This window comes from Meleagris gallopavo, chromosome 12 (genome assembly GCF_000146605.3).
Source record: "Meleagris gallopavo isolate NT-WF06-2002-E0010 breed Aviagen turkey brand Nicholas breeding stock chromosome 12, Turkey_5.1, whole genome shotgun sequence".
Classification (NCBI taxonomy): domain Eukaryota; kingdom Metazoa; phylum Chordata; class Aves; order Galliformes; family Phasianidae; genus Meleagris; species Meleagris gallopavo.
In genome coordinates, this window is record NC_015022.2 from 7,277,925 (window position 1) to 7,299,404 (window position 21,480).

The 21,480-nt window shown below is 41.4% G+C and overlaps 1 protein-coding gene across 2 annotated transcripts; it reads right to left on the reverse strand.

Moving 5' to 3' along the window:
• Nucleotides 1-45: 45 nt before the first annotated feature.
• Nucleotides 46-20,002, reverse strand: USP3 (ubiquitin specific peptidase 3). 2 transcript variants are annotated; one of them, XM_010717321.3, is made up of 14 exons: nucleotides 19,598-19,835; nucleotides 18,040-18,100; nucleotides 16,165-16,296; nucleotides 11,246-11,329; nucleotides 9,622-9,703; nucleotides 8,421-8,503; nucleotides 7,838-7,951; nucleotides 7,142-7,255; nucleotides 4,258-4,404; nucleotides 2,284-2,390; nucleotides 2,023-2,103; nucleotides 962-1,080; nucleotides 696-809; nucleotides 46-580 (listed from the first exon to the last, which is right to left on the reverse strand). In XM_010717321.3, exons 1-14 carry the CDS (start codon nucleotides 19,833-19,835, stop codon nucleotides 509-511), a joined length of 1,548 nt encoding a protein of 515 aa, XP_010715623.1. In that variant the 3' UTR covers nucleotides 46-508. The 2 variants fall into 2 exon arrangements, with proteins under 2 accessions (XP_010715623.1, XP_019474976.1); XM_019619431.2 differs by lacking the exon at nucleotides 19,598-19,835 and adding an exon at nucleotides 19,945-20,002 and having other exon boundaries at nucleotides 49-580.
• Between the last annotated feature and the right edge of the window lie 1,478 nt (nucleotides 20,003-21,480).

The window sequence follows — 21,480 nt, forward strand, 5'->3', positions numbered from 1 at the left end:
AAAAAAAGGAAAAAAAAAAACCTGAACAACCCATACCCAGCAATTTTACTTCAAAATACTAATAGTGTTCAGCTTTGTGGCACACCTATTAGCATTCACTTTGAGATTTTACTCCTGTAGGCACAGAAGACTGTGCCACTGTTACGTGTGTTTTGAACACATGCACTCTGGCATAAACGCATAAGAGAAAAATATCTTTGCTTTATCTCAAAATGAAGCACAAACTTCTGAAAGGACCTTTTATTCACAGTGTTAGTTTCCATGCTTTTCATTCTTTCACTTTAGTGATTACCCCTAGCGACTGCCAAGGGGAATTCACGGGAATAACTACATCATAAACGTATCTGTCTGATGTTATTTCAACTTAGTTCCACAGGAGCTTGTAAATTACTGCATGTTTCCACCAGTGATATATACAGACATTCACTAGGAGAATAAAAGCCTTAAATAAGTTGGCATGTAATTCAGTGAGAAGATCTCTGCCCTGAAGCAGGCTTACTCCATGTACTCACCCTGAGCCGTGATGCACAACAACAGCTGCGAGATCATAGAGACAGCTTTCTGGGCCACTGTTTTCAGGCTGCAGTTAAAAAGACAAAACTCTTCAGATTTCAGCGATACCTGCTGTAATTTGTAACAAAGACATATATGATGGAAAGAATTTCTCTAGGAGGTTTCCATGGGAGTCTCCATACCTCTAACAGGTAACATTTCATGTCTAGGCCTCGTAAGGGAAACTCAACGTATGTATCAACTTTGTTTCTTAGATATGCTGTCCAGTGAAATCGTTTCAAGTGTAAGCATAGCACCTACGGGATTAATAAAATAAAATAGAAGCATTAGAGGAACTGGCTGAATTTGCTGCTACCTATCTGGAAGGGTCAGGTGTTGGTCTAGGAACAGCTGAGCAGCCACTTCTTTGACAAACTGCTATGCTGTTACTTTTCATGTTTATACAAACCTTTGGTAGTTTCTGAATCCAGAATTTTTTGGTGGACTTCTGTTTCTTTTTGCATTTATGACACATATACAGCTCCGTCTCATCAAGTTCCTCCAGGTCTGTAAAACTGCGAAGACAATCTAGAAATAAAAACAACACACACAAATCTAAATCAAGATTACAGCAAATGATCTTTGTAACATAAAATGCAGCAAACTCAGCAACATAAAGGTGCGCCTGTGTTGCAGTCAGTCTTGTTAATCTACAGGTTGTGCACCAAAAATCTGCAGCTGTCACACACCAGCAGGTTCTGACATGCAATGTTCCTTGCTCCTTTCAGCAAAGACAGCTATAAGCAGTTCCAGAGGAAAAAAAAACTCCTCCAAACGAGATTCCTTCCACCACTCAGCACAATGGTTTATGTTCAGAAGAAATTTCATTATGTTCCAATAACAAATGTTCAACTTATAGAAGTGATCTGGTTTTAAGTACAGGATGAGCAAAGGAAAAAAAAAAAATGTTTTTTCACTTAGTATTTTCCAATTTGCATCAGGTAGACTTATGAACGCATCAAAATTAACATCCCTTAAAACAAAACCAATCACAGCAACTCTACCTAGCTTTACAGGACTGTGTTTATGTTGTTTAAAAAGCAGAGACTCACAAGAGTCAGCCTCACTCTGCATGAGGAGCGCGCTCACAAAACGTGCTTGTAAGCACAGTGCCTTAGCAGTACAGCTGTTACAGATCGATGTACACAAATGTGGGCTGGAAAAACTGGACAAGATGGAGAACACTGACCATGAAGAAAGCACTGCTGGTATTTCCCTCAGTATTTAGCTGACTTGCACATCTCAAACCAAAGCACATCTCAGCCCCAGTTTATTAAAGCAGCACATCAATACGTAGTGATGGGTGAGACATACGTGGAAAATTGTTTTTGCACCTTTTTGTAGTGCAACATTGATAAAATCAGACGGCACATGCCACCAAGTCGTAACCTGGCTGAAAGCCTGGCTCCTGAAAGAGGTGAGTGTACACTCCAATTCTAGTCAATAAGCTCCTTATCCAGGCACCCTTACCTCGTAGTGTGCACATTGGTCCATTTTCTTGATTTTTAGTACGTTTATTTCTGAACTGACTTGGAATATCTAGCGAAAGATCTGGGAAAACAAGCATAAAGAAAAAGCTTTAGGGTGGAATAAAACAATGCTTAATCATTCCACACTAAACCTGCGGTCCAGTCATATGACATCTGAATGGATCGAATTTCAGATTTGTTTTCCTACCTTGAATCACCCACTCTTTTTTATTTTTATTTTTTAAGACAAGAGGCATCTTACCTAGGAATGGGTCAAATTTTCTAGATTCTGTTCCACATATTAAGCAGTTGACTTCATTTTGAAGAATGCCTCCAAAAATGGCTGTGACAACAGTAGAGGCTCCATTTCTAGGCAGATCAGAACAAAGAAGAAAAGTCAGAAATCTGGTCTGGGTTTCATTGGTAATACCTCATACAATTAGTTCATCACTCATTGCTGCTGCACAGAAAAGTTTAGCCCATAAAGAGGGACTGTTCATTCACAGGGCTTTCATCCATCCCAGAAGTGCCTACTGCAAGTATTTAGCTGTTGCAGTGCTTTACTTTGTACCAACAGAAAATACGAACTGAACTGCATACGCTTTACACAGAAGCTGGCTATTTTAGTGCTGAAGTACTGGCTGAGTCCCTTGTTATCACGCAGAGCTGATTCTCACAAGGTGTCCTGTGACTGAGGCTGTTTCCAAACAAAAATTCTTCCCTCACAGGTAGGTCAACCTTCTTGTTTTGAAACTTAACCTTCTTTGCTGCAAGTAATTTGGACTCCTTTAAGTCAGGTTCCTACATTTCTCCTGTTTTGCTACCAAGGACAGCTTACGTTGCATTAAGATAAGCTAAGCAGTGTCTACCAGCATCATCATCCTCTACACTTCCATTAGGTTAAGTCTCTTACCGAATCTTTTCTGCAGATTAGGTAATGACCTTATAGCCCAATGAGAACAAACCATTTTGTTATACAACTCTGCAGTAACATGCTAGTTTGTGCTTGTAGTTCTGATGCTGCAAACCTGCAAAAACCCATGTTCTGTATCAGTGCTCCATCTATAACTGAACAAGCAGAGCTGATATTAACTGTAAAGCAGAAGGAAATGGCTGCCCAAATAAACGGGCACTCAAGAAGAGAGTATTCACAGCATCCTCACACTGTAACCATTTAAGCACATAGGACCTCAGTGTGCCTTTGACAAAAGGCAGTTCACTGCTACCATATTCCACCTCTCCATGCTCAGAACAGAATTACTGTACACATCTCAACGAAGTTAAGTTCTCCCGAGGGTCAGATACTTTTATGCACATTGAAAACAAAACTGGTTTACTTTACAAGCATTCTTTAATTCTAAGAGCAATTTTAGACACTTGTTTTTTGGGGAGAGGGCTAGGGAGCTGTCTACTATGTCCTCATCAGTACAGAAAGTGAAAATTCACTCAACTTCTGCTCAGGGAATCCAAGGACCAAACTGACCTGACCTTGCTTCATGAAGCAAATTAAAATGCTTTCTCCCCGTGGTAGCTTTAATCTGAGAGGAAGCACACCCAGCAAAATTCAAGGGCAGTATTTTAAGAGAGGTGTGTGGTTGGGAGGGTTGAAGCTAGATGATCACTGTGGTCCTTTTCAACCCAGGCCATTCTGTGATTCTACGAATAGGCAGATGAGTGCCTGTTTCAGGATGCACAACAACATGAAAATCAACAGTAGCAGGAAAACAACAACAAAAAAAACCAGCAGCTTTAAGTGTGCATCAAGTGATAAACAAAACACAGAGACCATCTGCAGGGAAACTGCCTCAAGTACAACAGAAGCTGCTCTGCTTTCTCCCTAGTCTACAAGTTCCACTGACAATTTAAGCATGCAGGTACTTGACAGCCTTTTCACCTCTGTATTTTTCAAGCCATCTATCACTCTAAAAGAAGATAATTCTATATGCATACAGAATAGGAACTACACAGATTTTTTCTTCTGAAGTGTGTTTACAACTTACTCTGTACGCTCACAGCCAGGAAAAGAATGCTCATCTGAGGGCCGTACTTCCTTCTGAAAGGAAGAAGATCCCATAGGATCATAGTCCACGCCCCTGCAGCTTTGTAACTGTGATGTTACACATTTGCTGAGGACAGCTCCAACAAGGAAACATGCACTTAAACTTCCAGATCAGCCACCCAGACCTATAACAAAGGCACTAAGGTATTGAAGAATTAATTAGAAAACATTTCTTACATGCAACATTTGCTGCTCGCAGTCAGGCTAGAATTTTCTTGCAAAATTACTGAACGTGAAACACCATTAAAGCCACCCTGGAGTTCCAGGTGTAGATGGTCCAGAAGGTAACGCATGAACTCGTGGGCATCCTGTTGCTGGTATCCCCTTGAGCAAAAACAAAAACATCATCATCACCAAAGGTTTGGGCTGCATTACTGCAAGACAGAGCATGTCACTCGGAAGAACGTACGTTTGTTTAGCAATACTGAGCAGGATTTAAAGAGCCATGTGTATTTTGAACCAAAGCCCTCAGAAAGGTACACTGATGAGCAAACACACCACAACCTCTGTGCCCTCACAGCACCATCACTGTGCAGCTATCTCCATGAGGAACTTCTAAGGTAAGTTTTATAATGGAAGAGCTGCTGCAGAACTGTTACAACTCAGATAACTGGATTCAGCCAACACTCTGCTCATCCCAACTCTGGACCCCAGTTATGGTCAGCATACTGAAGTCTCAAAACTGGTGCCTTTCAAGGACATCACCAAACATATGGGTGCTGTGCCATGTCAGAATGACTGCATGCTCTTCATTTGGTACAAAGCCCACGTGATGCTTTGGCAGTTCTAGTTGTTTGCTTGTCTGCTTGTTCCCCTCCCCACTGATACAAGGAATTTATTCTCAGCGTTTGATTTCCCACATGCATTTCTCAGTGACAATGCAAACTTTGAAATCATTAAGAAAAAAGCATATTTAATACAGGTATCTCCTGCTTATTGAACAGATGGAAAAATCATCATTAACAGCTGAAGATTACATTTATGGGATCTACTTTGCTTCAGATACCTTCCCAACAGTAACTTCCTCCTAAAAGAACTCCTAACATAGTGCATTTGATCTCCAACAGGTATGATTAAATAACCTTTGGAATCATTCCACACTGTTGGCTGTGGTCCTGATGCACGGATTTTACGCTGGCACACAAATAAGTTATTTATAGATGAAAGATTCTTTGTATTTGATAAAAAGTTTACGTCTAAATGCAGATCTTGAAAAGACTGTGAGGATATGGACAAACGCTCTTCAGCTGAAATGCAGAGTTTCTCTGACAGTTTGTGTAATATCACTGATCTGACTGTAATATCACAAGCCCACTGCTGATATCCCTTTTCCTACAGATAGCAAGATATGAACAGGGACATTTACTAAGAGAACAGAGCATGCTATTTATACAGCAGTAAGACTACAAAACACACATCTTGCAACTCAGCATGAAGCTGCAGGCTATTTTGGCACAGAGCACAATCAAAGCAGCAGCTTTAGTACAACGTCAAGGAGCAGGACTTTGGCAGCAGAATTTGAGCTTAGAGACACTCTGGCTATGCTTGTCATATACAAGTCTTAAAAACCATAAGCAACATTCTCTACACAGATTACACGTGAGATGAGACAGAGTGCCATCAAGAGTCCAAGCAACCCTTTTTTTGTTCAACCTTCTGTAACAAAGACTGTAACCTTCTGAAAGAAAAGCAGCACTTGCAGTCCAGGAGGCAGACACACACCTTCAACAACTGACATCTCTTTAAGCTTAAAAAAATATTAAACCAAGTTTCCAAGTATGTTTTCCCTCCCTGCCGCCATCACTTCATGCCAAAGCAGCCGCTTTGCTGTTGGTAAGCTATTGGTTCCAGCCACCTTTCCTGAGCATCTATGCAGCTCCTCCGCTCTATCTGGTGAGCAGCATACAATGCACAACAGGAACACCATCACCTTTTACAAGGTCCAGTCAAGCACTGAACAAGCTTTCTCACTGGACCATGTGGGAGCGGGGATTTACTGACCAGCTGACACTGCTTTCCAAGTGACTCCTCATCAGTTAATCATGCACATGTTCCCAGCTAAGTGGGAATAAGGGGAAAATAATTTTAAAACCCTAAAACAATATAAAAACACTTTTAAAAACTCTGATAGAATCCACAGTGCTGAAAATTTGCTTGAGGAACTCAAATTGTTTCTTGCTTAGCCTATCAGGAATTACAGTGAAGACTGTAGTTGGAAAAATGATCAAAGAGATCACGGATGGAGTTTTTGGTCACTGCATGAAACTACTGGTATTAAACTTCCTTGATTCTCTTAAGCCAACTGAAACAGACTAGGCAGTGTGAAGAATAGAATAAAACCACTTTCGTTATTTGGGTTACTCATGTATGTTCACAGCATCTTTTCAGCACTGCTAGAGGCGTAACAGATTACAGCATCTTTACTATCTGAGAACATGGAGCAACTTACCTTCATCACAATATATCCTAACAGGTTTCTGTGCTCCTTTGAAAGAGGTTCAGGGGCCAGGACAGGGAGACCTTGGAGAGGAATGATACTTCAATTTACTTGAGTAACCATTGTCTTTCTTTTTTTGTCAGTATGGGCACAAAATGCCTAGTTTTATTGTAGTCCTCATTTCACGTCCAACTAATGATGGTAACTGTGCTTTCAGAGAATCAAGGAAGTTTTACCCAGTACATTTGCATGTAGATCTGCACATTTTTAATCTGACTACATCAGTTTCTTATTGGAGCAAGCTTGGAATATGACTCGGATATAAAGGCACTTTTGCTTCTTTGCCACGAGGCACAAAGTATCTTTACAAACACTTTACAAAGTGTTTTAGCATTTGAGATCTCTGCCATTTCTAACAGTGTTACATACAGCATACGGTCAAAGAGTGGGGAAAAAAGATCTACTGATAAACAAACGCAAACGTAAGTAAAGATTTTTTTCCAGACGTATTTGTGGGTATACAGGAAGTCTGCATTCTCCATCTCCCACATTCAGCAGGTTTGAGATCAGGACACCAGCAATACAAGATTACAGTAAGAAATATCGTTATTTTACAAAACTTACCTAAAATTTGGCATAATTTTCCAAACAACATAAAATAAGGATTCTGGACTAAATGCAGTTTGGCTTCCTTGCCATAAAGCACAAAGTGTCTTTCTGAATTCTTCCACCAATGAACTAGAAAGAAAGTAAAAGCTGGTGATGAATATGGGCTTGCATTACAACTCCTGAGGGTTTACTAGCTCTATGGTACACACATCAGACATCACCTTGGTTAAAATTGTAATGACCGAGTACATTCCAGTACTTCAAAGAGTTTATGTCTAAAATCCTACCCATAACATCAGAGGTGGACAGGTTAGGAAAATGACATTCCAGATACTGGAAATCTATGTACTCTTCACCATTATGTTGTAAAGTCTACTAACATGGTCACTTCAATGCTTGCTGAAACAAGTTACAGGCTCTGAATGGCACAACCACGTGGCAGTATTTAACTAGCACTTCCTAACCTTACCCTAAAGGTACTTCAGCACTTCCTGATGTATTTGACTGCCTCCCCCTACAGGACAAGGCTGAAACGAGCCCACTGCAAGCAGCAGTTCCTTTTCTTGTGCAGCCAACTATTTTTCTACGATACTGGTCCTCTAGGGATCATTTTCTATGACTCTCTAACACTGAAAGCATATAGCAGCTCTATGAGTTAAGAATTTGCCGTTTTCATTAAAGTTCAGTGACAACAAAGAAGACTCTGCTTACACATTGTTATCTCCCTGGCTCCTGGTATGGTAAGTTCTCCTGCCTGCTGTCTTCCCATTCCTCAGCTCCACAGCAGGCAATTCTTTGAAGTAACAGCAAAACTGCTGAATGTTACTGGGAAAAAAAAAAGAATGAAATCCTTAAAGGGCAGAGAATAAAGGGAAGGTTATGTACCCTGGAGTCTGTTATTTGAAATCCATGGACAGAACTTCATCTAGCGATGATAAATGATGGCAACATGAACTAGGGTTTTTTTTTTGTTTTTTTTTTAGTATTTTCTTCCACAATACTAGAAATACTGTAATAAATACTTATCTTCTATAAATGAGTGAATGAATCCGTAAATACCACCATCATCCCAAATACCCGAAACAACTACATTTTGGCTCTGCTTTGACAAATGGGTTCTATGACAGACCGAGTTATCGGAAAGCATTCCCTAACAAAAACAGGCTGCAGCTGCTAAGGAAGTTAACAGTGTCATCATCTACCTACTGATTCTACGCTCTGCTACAGAAGTCCCAGTAATGGCCTTGTGCTTTGTCTTTGGCAAGCTCAGCCCTGACTGACAGAGAGGAAGTACCTGAGCGACTGAAGGATCGCATTCATGAAACACGTGTTCCCCAGGTTCCGAAGGCCTGTGGCACAGAGGGCAGTGGTGCTTCCCTGGAAGTGAGGATGGTTAGGTTAAAGACATACGTCCCTGCTCACCTACTTTCTCCCAGCAGAGCTGTTACTGTGATATCAACACAAATTTTAACAATCATTAAACTACTCGGGTTGAAAAATGCGGTTTCAAAGCCAAAGCAACCCTGGCAGTACATTTTCAATGTCACTAATCCCAAAGACTTTGCAAAGCAGCAACTGACTGCTTTGCTTCTGCCACCCCTCCCCTCTTATTTCCATTCATAATCAGAGCTTCTTCGCTTCCCACTCAGACAATTATTTCTTGAAGCTGAAGACAGCCATTACTTCAGCTCCACTGGAATTCACTGCTGTGCTGCAGGCCCAAGGCCCAAGGAGACAGCACTGTGCTCTACGTTCCCTCTGGTGAAGGGTAAAAACAAGGCAGTCACATAGAGCCAAGTCACTCTCGCTTCTTTCCCCCTCCCTGAAATCTGTGAGAAATTATGTGGATTAGAAGATCCCTCAACTCTAGCCATCACAAACAGGCATTTGGTTTGGAGCATTCTTTGACTGGAAAATACTGTGCAGCTTTTCAGACAGAGCTGGACTGTGTTCTCCTGGGTACTGTTCAACAGACGTGAGGTCAAACCATCAGGAAGGTGGAACGTGAGAGGGAGTACAGTCTTCAGAATATTTCACAGCTGCTTTGGAAAGCAAATTTCATCAGTTGTTTCTTAGAAGTTTTAAAAGCTTTCTACTTTTTCTTAAGAACTACTCTCTTATTCCCCTTTAGACAAAGACCTGCCTGTCTTCTTTCTGCACTCTAAAAAGAACAAAATAAATACCCCGTCTGCTCAAAATAAAACAAAAGAAAATAAAACCTTCCTTCTAGCTGTTTTAATTTCTTGAGTACTACCTGTTTTCCATCTCCCTGATCTTAAGGAACAAAGAGAAGCTCAAAGTGTAGGCCAGCAGAAGTACAGTAGAGTATCAAACGTTATTTAATGAGAAGAGGCTCTTTCCTCAGTGTGGACAGGAGATGAGGAAGACAAAATAAACCAGGGAGGAGTTGGTAGCTGGCTAAATACTTTAAATCTAGGCCAACTATAAACCTCAAAAGGTTTAGCAAAACTGTGTATTAGCACTGTTATACTTACATTTACTTTTAGTAACTTGCTGTTCAGAGATGAGTTTTCCAATAGTTTTCTTTTCCTGTGTCTGTCTGATGTAAAGGCTGAACTGTTGGGAAGCAAATAAAACATGTTACTATAAAACAAAATCTTGCAGGAAACGGACAACAGATAATCATCCCAATGTCATAACAGTTATCACATCTGCCATCAGCTGTCATTAAGACAGGAGAGAGCTTCCTGATCACTACACATGCGTTTCATAGTCTGAAAATAGAATGCATAGAGTACAGATGCACATCCTATTTTCAACACCCAAGTCCGAGCTAACTGTGTTAGGCTATGCATACTGCAGTGCGTGCCCTGAAACATCCCTTGTTACTTGCCACCTCTGATCTGAAACAGTCTTCATCTTCTCCCATAACCAAAGGGCTACTTAATAGAGAGTATTGCATAAAATACTTCTGCCAGAAGAGTAATCTTGAATTCTGAGAAAGCCAGGACAAAGTGAAGTACCAAAGACCAGAAGTATCTGAAGCGCAATCAGTAATGTATTGCACTACTCTGACGTATAAATACATCAGGGTGTAACACCTGGGTAAGACTCATACAATGCCACAAGAACAACAAGCTTCTCTCTTCCACAGCACCAGAAATCAGGGGCCCTGGATTCTTCCACTCAGGACTTCTCTCTAACAGCAGAACTGTAGCACGTTACAGCTTTTAGGCTTTGCTCTATTTCAGTTTTGTTTCTGAATTGAAAAGCCCTCCAAACATTCAAAAGCTATCATCAGACACCATGGAATCCTCCACCACGACATCTGCCTCTGGAAGAGCGACATCTCCCAGGTGTGCTCTCACTGTGCCCACAACCCCTACATCTCACCAAATCAATGCATTAACGCTACTTATAAAGTCCCCAACACACTGAGGAAGGACCCAGACACTCTCTGAATCGCAGAGACTTCTCAGAGGAGTGCTGTTTGAACTCTGGGGCATTTCAATAGATTGGGAAGCACGGAACGCACACACGCTTCCACTTTGGACTAGGGAAGATTTGCAAGCAAACTAAGAAAAAAAATATTTGCTATCTAGCACAGGCCACAGCATCTGCATCACAGAGATTACAGTATTTACTTTTCCATGGCAGAGAGCCAGAAAAAGTCACAGGAAACACATGTTTCTTCTGTACAGTTTAAGTTCATAAACCTTTCTTAGTCTTTCTGCTTGGAAACCAAACTATGCAAATAACACGAAAACTACTTCCACCAACATTTCAGTTTCAGTTTCTTTGCTTCGGAAACTTTTTTTCTGCTTGTGATGAAACTGTGATTCTGTTCTGGAAATCCTGTCCTATTTCTAAGGAACAATATAGGGATTATTGACGCGGGAGAAAGAAACCTAATGAATTTCTAGATTCCTGCACACACAGTCTCTAAAGGCACAACATATAAGAAACAAGATGTACATGATCAGCCAAACCTCTTCCACCTGCTCCTCGGTGATGAAAAGGCATTTGTAGATATGCACAGTATCACTCATACAATGACCAAAACACATGTACTAAATATGCATAGAGAACAGAAATCCCATTTAAATGATGCAATACTGTCAGCCTACCCAAAGCACGGGTAGTAAATACACCACTTACTTTTCCAAGTTCTGTAGATGCTCTCTGACCTTCTGCACCAGCCCCAGCTTGGTATCATTCACAACAAAGTCATCACAGCGGTAACTGCAAGAAGATTTATCAGAATGAAGAATATTTATCAGAAAAAGAAACATATTTATACATACAAGCTTTAAGTAAAAATACTAATCAATGTTAATCCAATTTCAGTGAAGTACTCCAGAGCAGTCATGTGGAAGCACTGCAGTGATTGAGTGAAAATTATGAGGAGGAGAGGGGAACACAACAGCTACAAACTGAGCCTGGTTCCCTCTGACCAGTGCCTTACAGCAAGAGATGGTCCGGGCAATATTTCATTACATGTTATTTATTTCTAGCTACTTCTTTATCAGAAAACAGAAGCATTACCTATCACTCAACTTAGTACACTGTTCCAGTTAAGCAAAAACTCCAACTTGCCGTGTAACCAAAAGCAGCAGTAGGCAACCCATAGAAGATTTATCAAAAGAGGAACAGATGTCAGTAAATAGAATATGAAGTTTTTTAAATCAACGTATAGCAGAAACCCATTTATTTGAAAAATAAAAAAAAAGTAAAACTATCACTAAAACCTCATGGGTTTGCCATCAAGAGCTGCTGAACTTATGTGCAGTGCTGGAGTTTCTGCCATGGAAAAAAGAGCAGGGAGGATGAACGAAGAGACATTGTGGTCTGTCCAGCTCACACCAGAGGGCTGTGGCAACTCATACCGTGGGCTACAGCCACAAATACCACTCCTTCTCTCACCATTTTTAATGTGCAGAAGCACAAACACGAAGAGAGTTGTGAGATGTTTCCAAGGCAGGAGTGCAAAAATAACTGAGCTAAAAAAACAAACAAGCAAAAGCTGATCCCCCACTGCCTCCAGATGAGCGCAAGGAGGAAAAGCAAAACGGTCTCTCAGCAGAAACAAGGTTGAAAAGAACCAAGCCACAGCCAAATGATGCATAAAGGAATAAAATTAAAAAAAAAAAAAACAAAAAAACCCACCAAAACAAAAAGCCAACTGCTTCCCTCTGGTGGAGATGTTCCTAGAAATGCAGGCTGTTGATGCTGCTCATTTGAGAGCTCACAGCCCAGCAACCAACCTAGCTCTGCACCAGCAGGATGTCAGCAGCTCCAGACCTGCTGTCTGTACATACACCACCAGCAAAAAAGTTAAACACACAAGCTTTAAGTAAAAATACCACAGCAGTGTTAAAGGTAGTAACAGTTCCTATGTAAACTATGTTCAGTAAAGGATGACAGCAATCAGCAAGTTCTGTGATCTTCTACAAAGTTTTCACATTTCCATGGGATGCCATGGATTCTGTTATCCATAGCTAGCTCTTCTAACTGTACAAAAAGGGAGAAGGAAAGACAAGACCCCTTAAAACTAAGGAACAAGAGCTGAAGCAGCATGGAACAGCCCAGGAACAGCATTTCACAGCATCTCACAAGGCCAGCCAACAAGTAGCTCACCAACAAGACAACCATATTAAGGCATGAGAAACAGGAAAGCAAGAAAAGACTTCACACCACATGCACCAGCTCACATGAGAGCAACGTGCATAAAATAAAAGAGCAGAGACCCAGTGTCCTCCTCAGCCTTGCACAAAGGCTGCTCAGCTCTGGGTGCCTGGTAGCTCTGTGGCATCCAATGCAGCTCTTGGGGTCGGCCTTTCTGTGGGGACAACCAGCTTACACTGGGCATCCTTAACAGCACAGCTCTCACTGCTCCCCTCCTTCTTTGGCAGCGACTCCACTATGAAATACATTCTCATCATCAATTGGAGCAGATCCATGCTTTGTAAACTAATGAAGCTATCTCAACTATCAGGCACAACTGGAATTTACAACATTCTTTGCTGTGTAAATCTGTGATGTAGTACAAAGGCAACAGTACTGCCAATGTTAATTCAAACACTGAACTCATCAAGGGATTGCAGAGTTGGGAAAGTAATGCCCTTCCCATGGCAAGGAGCCTGCAAAGCAGCACCCAGGATGTCTGGTTTCTTCAAGGGCTCTTTCATCTGCAAACAGAAACTTAATACAACTCTCAGAATTTCCAAACACTGAACACAGCAGCCGTAACTCTTAGATCTTAAATAAGGAATCCACAGAAGAGCTATTACTAGTGATGGATTTTTGAAAGCTTGACACAGTTAGTTTGGGAGGGGAAGAAGTTTGTGAATGTATTTCCCAGGCACACTTTAATTAGGACTGTTCACTTCTGTCAGCCATTTATGTTCGTGTACAGGGACTGAAAGCAGACAAGTTCACTGCAAGTCTCTAAGCCACCTTACTGCTGAACTAGAAGAGCTGGTTTCACATCTGCACACCTGGACTTCCACTCTGAAACGCAATTCCTGTTTATAGGGGACTGTTCTGGTTTTGGTGAGAATGATACAAAATTCAATAAACCACATTAGCTCCAACAGTTGCAGCATTTCATCTCCTTGGACTGAAAAGGAATGGCTGCAACAAACCCTGCACTGTGCTCTCGTGACTGCTGAAGAGAAGGATGGGATGAAATTAAATGCCTTATCATTCTAACAGCCTACACAGACACACTACTGCCACCACCCAGCTAAGGAACACAGCTACTGAGAATCCAAAGGATGAAAGCAGAACAGGAGTTTTCCACGCAGCTCAACGAAACTCCACAACTAAAAAGTAGAAGCGCTGCAGAAAAGCCTCTCTGTCACCTTTACAGAAGTAAAATGCAATTAATTAAGTCTTAGGATTGTATTTTCTTGACTTTCAAATTACTGAGGTTGCCCATACTGCTTTGCATAGAATACTGATTTTAAATAAAAGTTCCCTTGGAAGCAACATAATTGCATAAACATCCCAATATCTCATAGCTTCACATCTACACTAAAGAAGCTGGAAATAACATTTTAAAGTTCCATCTTCAGTAGCTGGTTATGGCTGGAGCTCACCCAACCATTTCCTCCAGTGGCAAGCACTGGTTGACAGCAACCCTTACAGAACTGCCCAAAATACAGGGGCAGGCATTGGTCCAAACGTTTTCTGCTGTATCTTCTTACATCTAAGCTCACTCCATGGGGGAAAGAGGGAGGAATACATCTACATAGACACGTATTTATGTATGTATATACAGACACATGGTATATATACACACACACACATATATAAATGAGTGCAATACCAAATCCAGTAATTTGTTTTCTGACAACCAAAAGCCCCAAAATATTCTAACGAAAGCAAAGATATGCTGCTTCTGAAACTCGCTCAGCTTCACATTGGCACAGCAGACTTGTAATCTGCCAGGGAATTATATGCAAGAGGAAGTCCCCACGGCAAAGCTCTCTGCAATTAGTTCCAGTTCAGCCACTGATGACTCAGCCTTCTGCTTTGATTACAGCAGAAAACACATCACATGCTGAACTGCTCCTTCTGCCTTCTATTACAAATATGCTGTGAAACACCAGTGAGCTTCCAAAGAGGGTGCCCACCTCACAAACACATTCTGTTTCAATAGCAGGTCACTGTCCTCCGTTTGAGCACCATTTTTTGCAGTGCAAAAAATATCTAGGTTTGAGATGAGGTCAGCAGGGAGCTGTGCTGTGTACACACACCAAGCCTCTGCGAGTTCTGGCAGACCAGGCATACACTGTTTGTCAGTGGAGATATAATCAAGATTTCAAATATCTCACTAGAATTCCTGCATACGTTATTACTTTCAGTGTGACTAAAAAAAAAAAAAAAAAAAAAATCACAGCTCAGAATTCAGTTGTTAACAGCTTAATTGGGAAACTGGGATTAGCTTCCCACAGCTGTTCCAATGCTGCTAATACATGTGCATGTTACTACTTGGAAAAAATACGTTTTCACACAGGAATGGAGAAAACTGGTGGTCACTGATGTAAAATGTAGGAAAAGGCAAAGTCCCCATACATCATAAAGGCACTCCCATTTTACTTCCCTCTGAGTTTAACAACTCTATAGCTCCTGTCACTGCTACACACACTGCCCAAGTCATTTCTGAATTGCTCCAAGCAGAATTTCCTCAGGTGGAACACTTTAACTGTGGTTTTACTTGCAAGCAATAAAAACATTTGTTACAGAATTGTTCTTCATAAAATGGACACACAAACTTCAGCTGATAGACTTTTCCCCCATAAAGTACACAAAGATTTTCTGAACAAAACAGTACCCACCCGTGCAGCTCTGTAAGTAAGTAATTTTACAAGACAGTAACACTGACCTCCCTAAGATCTGTACTATTTATGTCCTGCACAAGCAGCCTAGGCTGTGCTTTTGTCAACAGAGCCACTTCCATGATTCTGCTATTTAATCTTGTCAGAGAACTTGATCCTGCTGCTTCCAAGCAGGATCCACCACTCTCCCAGACTCACACACAGCTCGTACCAACTTGCCATCTGAAAGAGGCCTTTTTTTCCCCAAAGTGAAGGAAAAAAAGCATATTGGAAACAAACAAACACACACACACACATTTGCACATCTCATATTCACATCTTTTACACAGGATCTATGGCATGTTACTTAACTTTCTGGTAATACAAATAAAGGATCCATGAAAGGCTCATCCATTAGATGAAAGGAGTAAAGTAACTGAACAGCAGCAATAAGAAGGCAGGTTCTAAACAAATCCAAACCACATATATATGTATATAACACATACATAACCCACATAATTATATTTACATCCAAAAGTTTGAACTAAGCTATTGAAGCACAGGAGTGCAGCCACAACCAATGCTACACAAGACACGCAAAAGCAGATGGTTATCTCATAACTTCCAAGCAGTCAGGTCTGGAAATCGAGAGATGAAATACATAATAACGTATATGATATAATGCTTCACAAGAGTCTAAAGTTTACAGCTTCCACTATGTAAAAGGCTGTCAAATTACTGCGTTGAAACTCTTACCAGTATGTACTGTAACTACTGCAATCCATACACACAGTATGCTGAACTTTTTCTTGTTTTTCTGTTTTCTTATGATTGGTCATAGGAATCTGTGCATCTTCATAATGCTTTTTGGCGTGGCCATTCACATATCTAAAATACAGGGAGAAAAAAAAGTGAGGCTTTGTAAACAATTATTTCACCAACATTTGGTGAACAAAGCAAAACGAAAACAACGAAATCAATCAGAACACATCACAACCTAACAAGCATGCAGTATCATATAAGCATTAAAACAGGCAATTCACCTACACGAAAACATCAGTCAACTTGATTTTTAATTTTTTTTACCTGTTTACTCTCCCACTTTGTCCAAATCAGTCTTCATGTCCAAATCGCTGTCTTTATAGCAGCCACACACTGGCATCTCTGTACCTCTGTACCCAGGGCCAGCACAGGGGCCCTCACCAGGCCCATGCACTTCCACAACCAAGAAAAGCACTGTTCCTGTTTTCCACATTCATAATGTGGTTAGCTCTGCATGTTATTTTCCCATCTATTTTTCTTGGAGGTTTCCTTTGTTTTCCCACCCAGCACTCAATTCTTTTGTGATTACTTTAGCAGCATGGGTCACATAGGTGAGAAAAGAATCTAAAGTCCTACAGCTCTTTTGTTGGCACAGCGAGCATTCTCAAATCCAACATGTAAGATAACTCTCTAGAAAGTCAAGTCTTCAATTAATAAAGAAAAGTCATCACAAATGCAGGAGTCCTAAACATCAGCTGACAAATCATTAACTCTTAGAAGTGCATGGCCAGACCAGAGGTGACTTCCACACCCCACACACTTCTTGCTTAATGCCAACTGCCAGGAATTCAGTACATCTCCACATGAAGGTTTTTCTGGTCTGGATTTGTTCTCACATGCAGGTACAAACAGTTCTGCTAATGCACTGCGCTGGTGAAGCCATGTGGCCAGGGACACTGCTGTGCTGGCAGAAACCAGAGCAGACAGTCGTGCTTACAGGAGGTGACTTTTTGGCTGACAGTGCAGATGACAGGTCTACAAAGCCACACTTCCACCAGAAATGTTCTGGTGTTGTAATTGGTTGGTAATGTTCCCAGTGGGACCTGGAGGATGTATTTCAACCTCACCACATTTAACGACAGTGTCGTTAAAAAGCTCACACATCAGACACTAAATGGTAGCACTGCCTACAGACTCAATATTTTATTCATCAAGAACATTTTTAGAGAAGCAGTTTTTCGACAGTTATCCTGACATATAAACAATAGCACTGACTGTCTCGTTCCCATAGAAATTCTTTGTGTGCTCCAGCTTATACAAAATCAGGTAGGTATGCTCTGAAGGAATCTGCAGAAGCCCGTACATACTATGATAACTGCTTTGTTCCAGAATTATACTACTGTACATTTACAGTACTTTCTGCCTAAGCTGGACACTTGCTTTTTTACTCCAAATAAGCTGTGCCCAACTTGGATTTGGGGGTTTCCATCTTAAATGGAACCTGACAACAGTCCACAGCGTTAGCTGCTCTCCAGACACCTTCATGGAATAACGGCTTGGGTTGGCAGGACCTCCAAGGGTCCAAGTCCCAGTGCCCAGCTGCAGGCAGGTTGCTAACTACCAACCAGGGACTGAGCTGACCGATCACATCCAGCACTCAGGTCTCTTTTGGACAGTAACTGCGCTGGGTACATTCTCTGGACTCTCAGAAGGTAGCAAAGAAGCATGCTTGATAAGTACACAGCATTACATAAAGCCAAGGAAGGCTTCCTTCAGGGAACAAAAGCATTCAGGAACCTCTTGAATTGCCTCAGCCAAGCAAGCAAGAAGCCTGACTGAACATGTTTCACACCAACACTTGATACCCACCTTCCACAATGGACACTGGAGCACGTCAGACAGACCCACGGGCTTTTATTTGACCGGCACACTACAAAAGACAGAAAAAGAAACAAGTGTCAAGGTTCTGCTATTACACTTACATAATCCACCTGGAGAACAGTTACACAGAACAGCAATCTGTTCATCAGCCCACACTGCAACCAGCAGACTGACTGCAGCACTGCTGCTAAGGCCCTCAGCCTTCTCTCTGGCCTGTTACAGCCCAATGAAGTTTTACATTTGTTGTTTGCATTCCATCTGTGTGAGGTTCTGTGCTGCATTTCAAATATCAGAAGCCCAAGTTGTAAAAACACTGGGAATACTTAAAGCATTTATTTTCATTTGTAATAAGGCAGCTCACTCAGCATAGAAAAAGCATAAAAGCAGAGTTCTTTACTTCTGTTTCACAAAGCCTGTTACACAAGAAGCCATTTCCACAAATGAGAAAGCCTGGCAATGTGCTCAGCAGCACACAGATTAAGTACTGTGTTACACATGAAGATACACGCCATTTCTGCAATAATTATGCCCATGCTGCATGCTGGTAAAGGCCCCATCCATAAGGATTTTGTCCTCTCAGCCATGCACACACAGCTGAATGCTTAAAAAGCAGTACAGGGCTGTGCTCTGCAAATAAGACATGAGAAAACCACCTTACCGATAATTTAAGTTTTTAGCTAAGTCTTCTAAGTCTAGAAAAGTGAAATTAACTTTGAAATTTTTAAGCAAAAGGTCTGGGTAAGAAGCAGGAGATATTAAAAACTGATGGAACACCACCCTAGGTGGAGACACACAAACTGCACACCCCAACTCCCACCCCAACCCAGCAGAGATGTCTCTACTATTCACGTTAACAGCAAAACCACCACAGAAAGTCATCTGTGTAGGCAGAACACAGAGAAACAACAAGGGAGATCAGCAGTTCCACCAGTCAGGTACAAACATCTGTGTTGGCCATTAACACACATATGTGCAGACGTATCACTGCACTTTTAAATAAACAGGTAACGTGATGAAGAAGGAAAAATAAGAGGTGCACTTGTGTAGGGGCAAAAAGCAGCAATAAAAAGATACCTCCAATTTCCCCAAAAATACAAGAGCATAAAATACCACCTAATTTTTCTACACATGATAAGTAACTGCCAGCCAAGGGCAGTTGAGGGAGAGAACAGGGTCAGTTTTGAACCAGAAGAGCAGTTAGGTATTTAAATGAGCTAATATACTTTTCCATCATCAGATTTTGCCTTTTTTAGTTAAAATCAGATTGGAAAAAACAAAAAACAAAAAAACCACGCTAACACTGCTTCCTGGAGAATTACTTTCTAGTTTGTACTTATTATGACAAATAGTGGTATTTTAATTCATGGGCCCAATCCATGGAATAAGGATTGTATTATGAGAAAAAAAGCACAATCACTTCTGCATGTTGTGAAACAGCTGTGCTTCCCCATCAGTGCCCCTTGGGCAGTGCTTTCAGCCCTTCAGTGAGGGCTGGAAGTTCCTTCAATTGCTGCAATTACTGTACTTGGGAAATCCATTTGCTCACACTGTCTCTGCTGTTGCTGGATTTTCGATAATGAATTCTCCCATTTCTCAAGCTGATGGTTCCCACAACTTGCTTTGGATAGCACAGAGGCAGGCAGAGCAGTTCTGCCATACTCTTCAGGTGTAAAAGGAAGAAGTTTGTCAAAATAGACAAAAAAGTTGATTATGAAAATCCAAATTTTACTCTGACAAACAAGAGAAAACAAAGGGGAGACCGTGGCCATCCCAGAACAAAACATGCAAAATGGATCACTGGTCTGACTTGATACTACTTCATTTCCCTGAATTACAGAAACTGAAAGGTAAAACATTAACCAGAAGGAAACAAAGATAAAAGCATTCACGTACTTAAACAGAGATATGGTATCAAATAGTTGCTTAAGTGCTGCATGAAAAACCAATCAAGTAAAAATCCATTTCCATCACCCTACATTTGCCTTGCCAGAAGCATGAAGCAGTCCTCCCAGGATGAAAACTCCAGCAGAGATGTCCCACCTGTTAACTAACATCCCTGCTGTCCCTATGTCATCATCATCTGTAGTTGGGATGGGTTTTGAACCTGGAAGCTCAGGAACCAGGCTGCAAACTATTCTTCATTTCCTCTACATACCAGACTACTGCAGTGTCACATTCAGGTGCTACGTAAGCACTGTGTGCACAGGGGGTGCTGAGCTACCCTGAGAGGGCTCCTCTTGCAGCACTCACAGAGTGCACGCTCCACACCAGGCCTGCAAACAAATCCACAAACTGCACACTGCCAAATAATAGTGTTTTCCACCCTTTACATCAGAAAATAGGGAAAAAATGGTTCACTTGTTTGCTTCAGCATTCAGGAGGAACTTTGCTCCAATTGCATCACATTAGAAGTGCGTAGTTTATCTTCTGCGCAAACATCTCCTCCCACAAAGAGCTCAAATAACATGGAAGTGACTCCCACGAAGATGAAACAGCAGTACTGCATTTCTGACCTACAGCTGCTCTGTTCCATGGGGATTTCTGTTCCAAGTTGCGTAACTCCTTTTTGAAGGTTTCTGAGACCGCATTCTGCATTTCTGATGCTGGCTCAGACACCTGCCCTCCCAGCCTGACTTTCTAGGTACAACTCACTCCAGACTCTGAAGCAGTTACTGTCCATTACTTGTTGTTAAGAAAGTAAGTTAGGCTGAAATTAGGCTTAATCATTAGCTAGGGCTCCAAAAAGACAGGTACAACAGAACACGCAGCAAGAGGACAGGAACTGCCCTGAGCTGCTTATAACCTAAATTAGGCTTTATCTGTAAAGAAAGCATGGGTTATTCCTTTCAAACATAGTGCTAACACGAAGGCACGTGGCTTCAGTGTGCAAACTCCTCCTCCATTCAGAGCACACTGCACCGCCCTGGAACATCACCCTTCAAACAGACTTCTAGTGCTAATTAAAACGAGGAGGAGGGCTGCACTTCACTAGCAGCCTCCAATTTGGAATAGTTTTGTCCAACACACACCTTAACAACATAAAAACCCATCTCTGTTTGTTACAGTTTATTTAGTACCATATGAGCAAGGGCACACCAGCAGCTTTCTGAACTGGAACCACCAGGGCCACATGCAGTGGTTCTCAGCTGCCCCACTCAGCTGTGCTTTAAGAACAGCCTGAGCTGTAAGGCTCTGACACGTCAAGAGAGAAAGGAGAACAAACCTGCAATGCCACAGGGCTGTTCAAAACAGAGCACTGTTTGCCACTGCACATTAATATTGGGTCATTCAGAAGGGCAAAAACTCTTTTTCCTCATGTAACAGGCAATGCAAATATCATCTTTTACAGAATGATCTAAACGAAACATGAATACCCCTCTGCCATACAGCCCACAAAGTCCTGTGTAAATGAAGAGCATCGATCCATCC

What these genes read in the sequence shown, in the direction of transcription:
- USP3 (XM_010717321.3), bottom strand. Translation starts at nt 19,835, where the DNA reads ATGTTTTGTTCTGGGATGGCCACGGTCTCCCCTTTGTTTTCTCTTGTT. An exon ending in AAAATTATGCCAAATTTTAG is followed by an intron (nt 4,405 to 7,141) that starts GTAAGTTTTGTA and finishes TTTTTGCTCAAG; the next exon opens with GGGATACCAGCAACAGGATG. An exon ending in AAAATTTGACCCATTCCTAG is followed by an intron (nt 2,104 to 2,283) that starts GTAAGATGCCTC and finishes TTGTTTTCCCAG; the next exon opens with ATCTTTCGCTAGATATTCCA.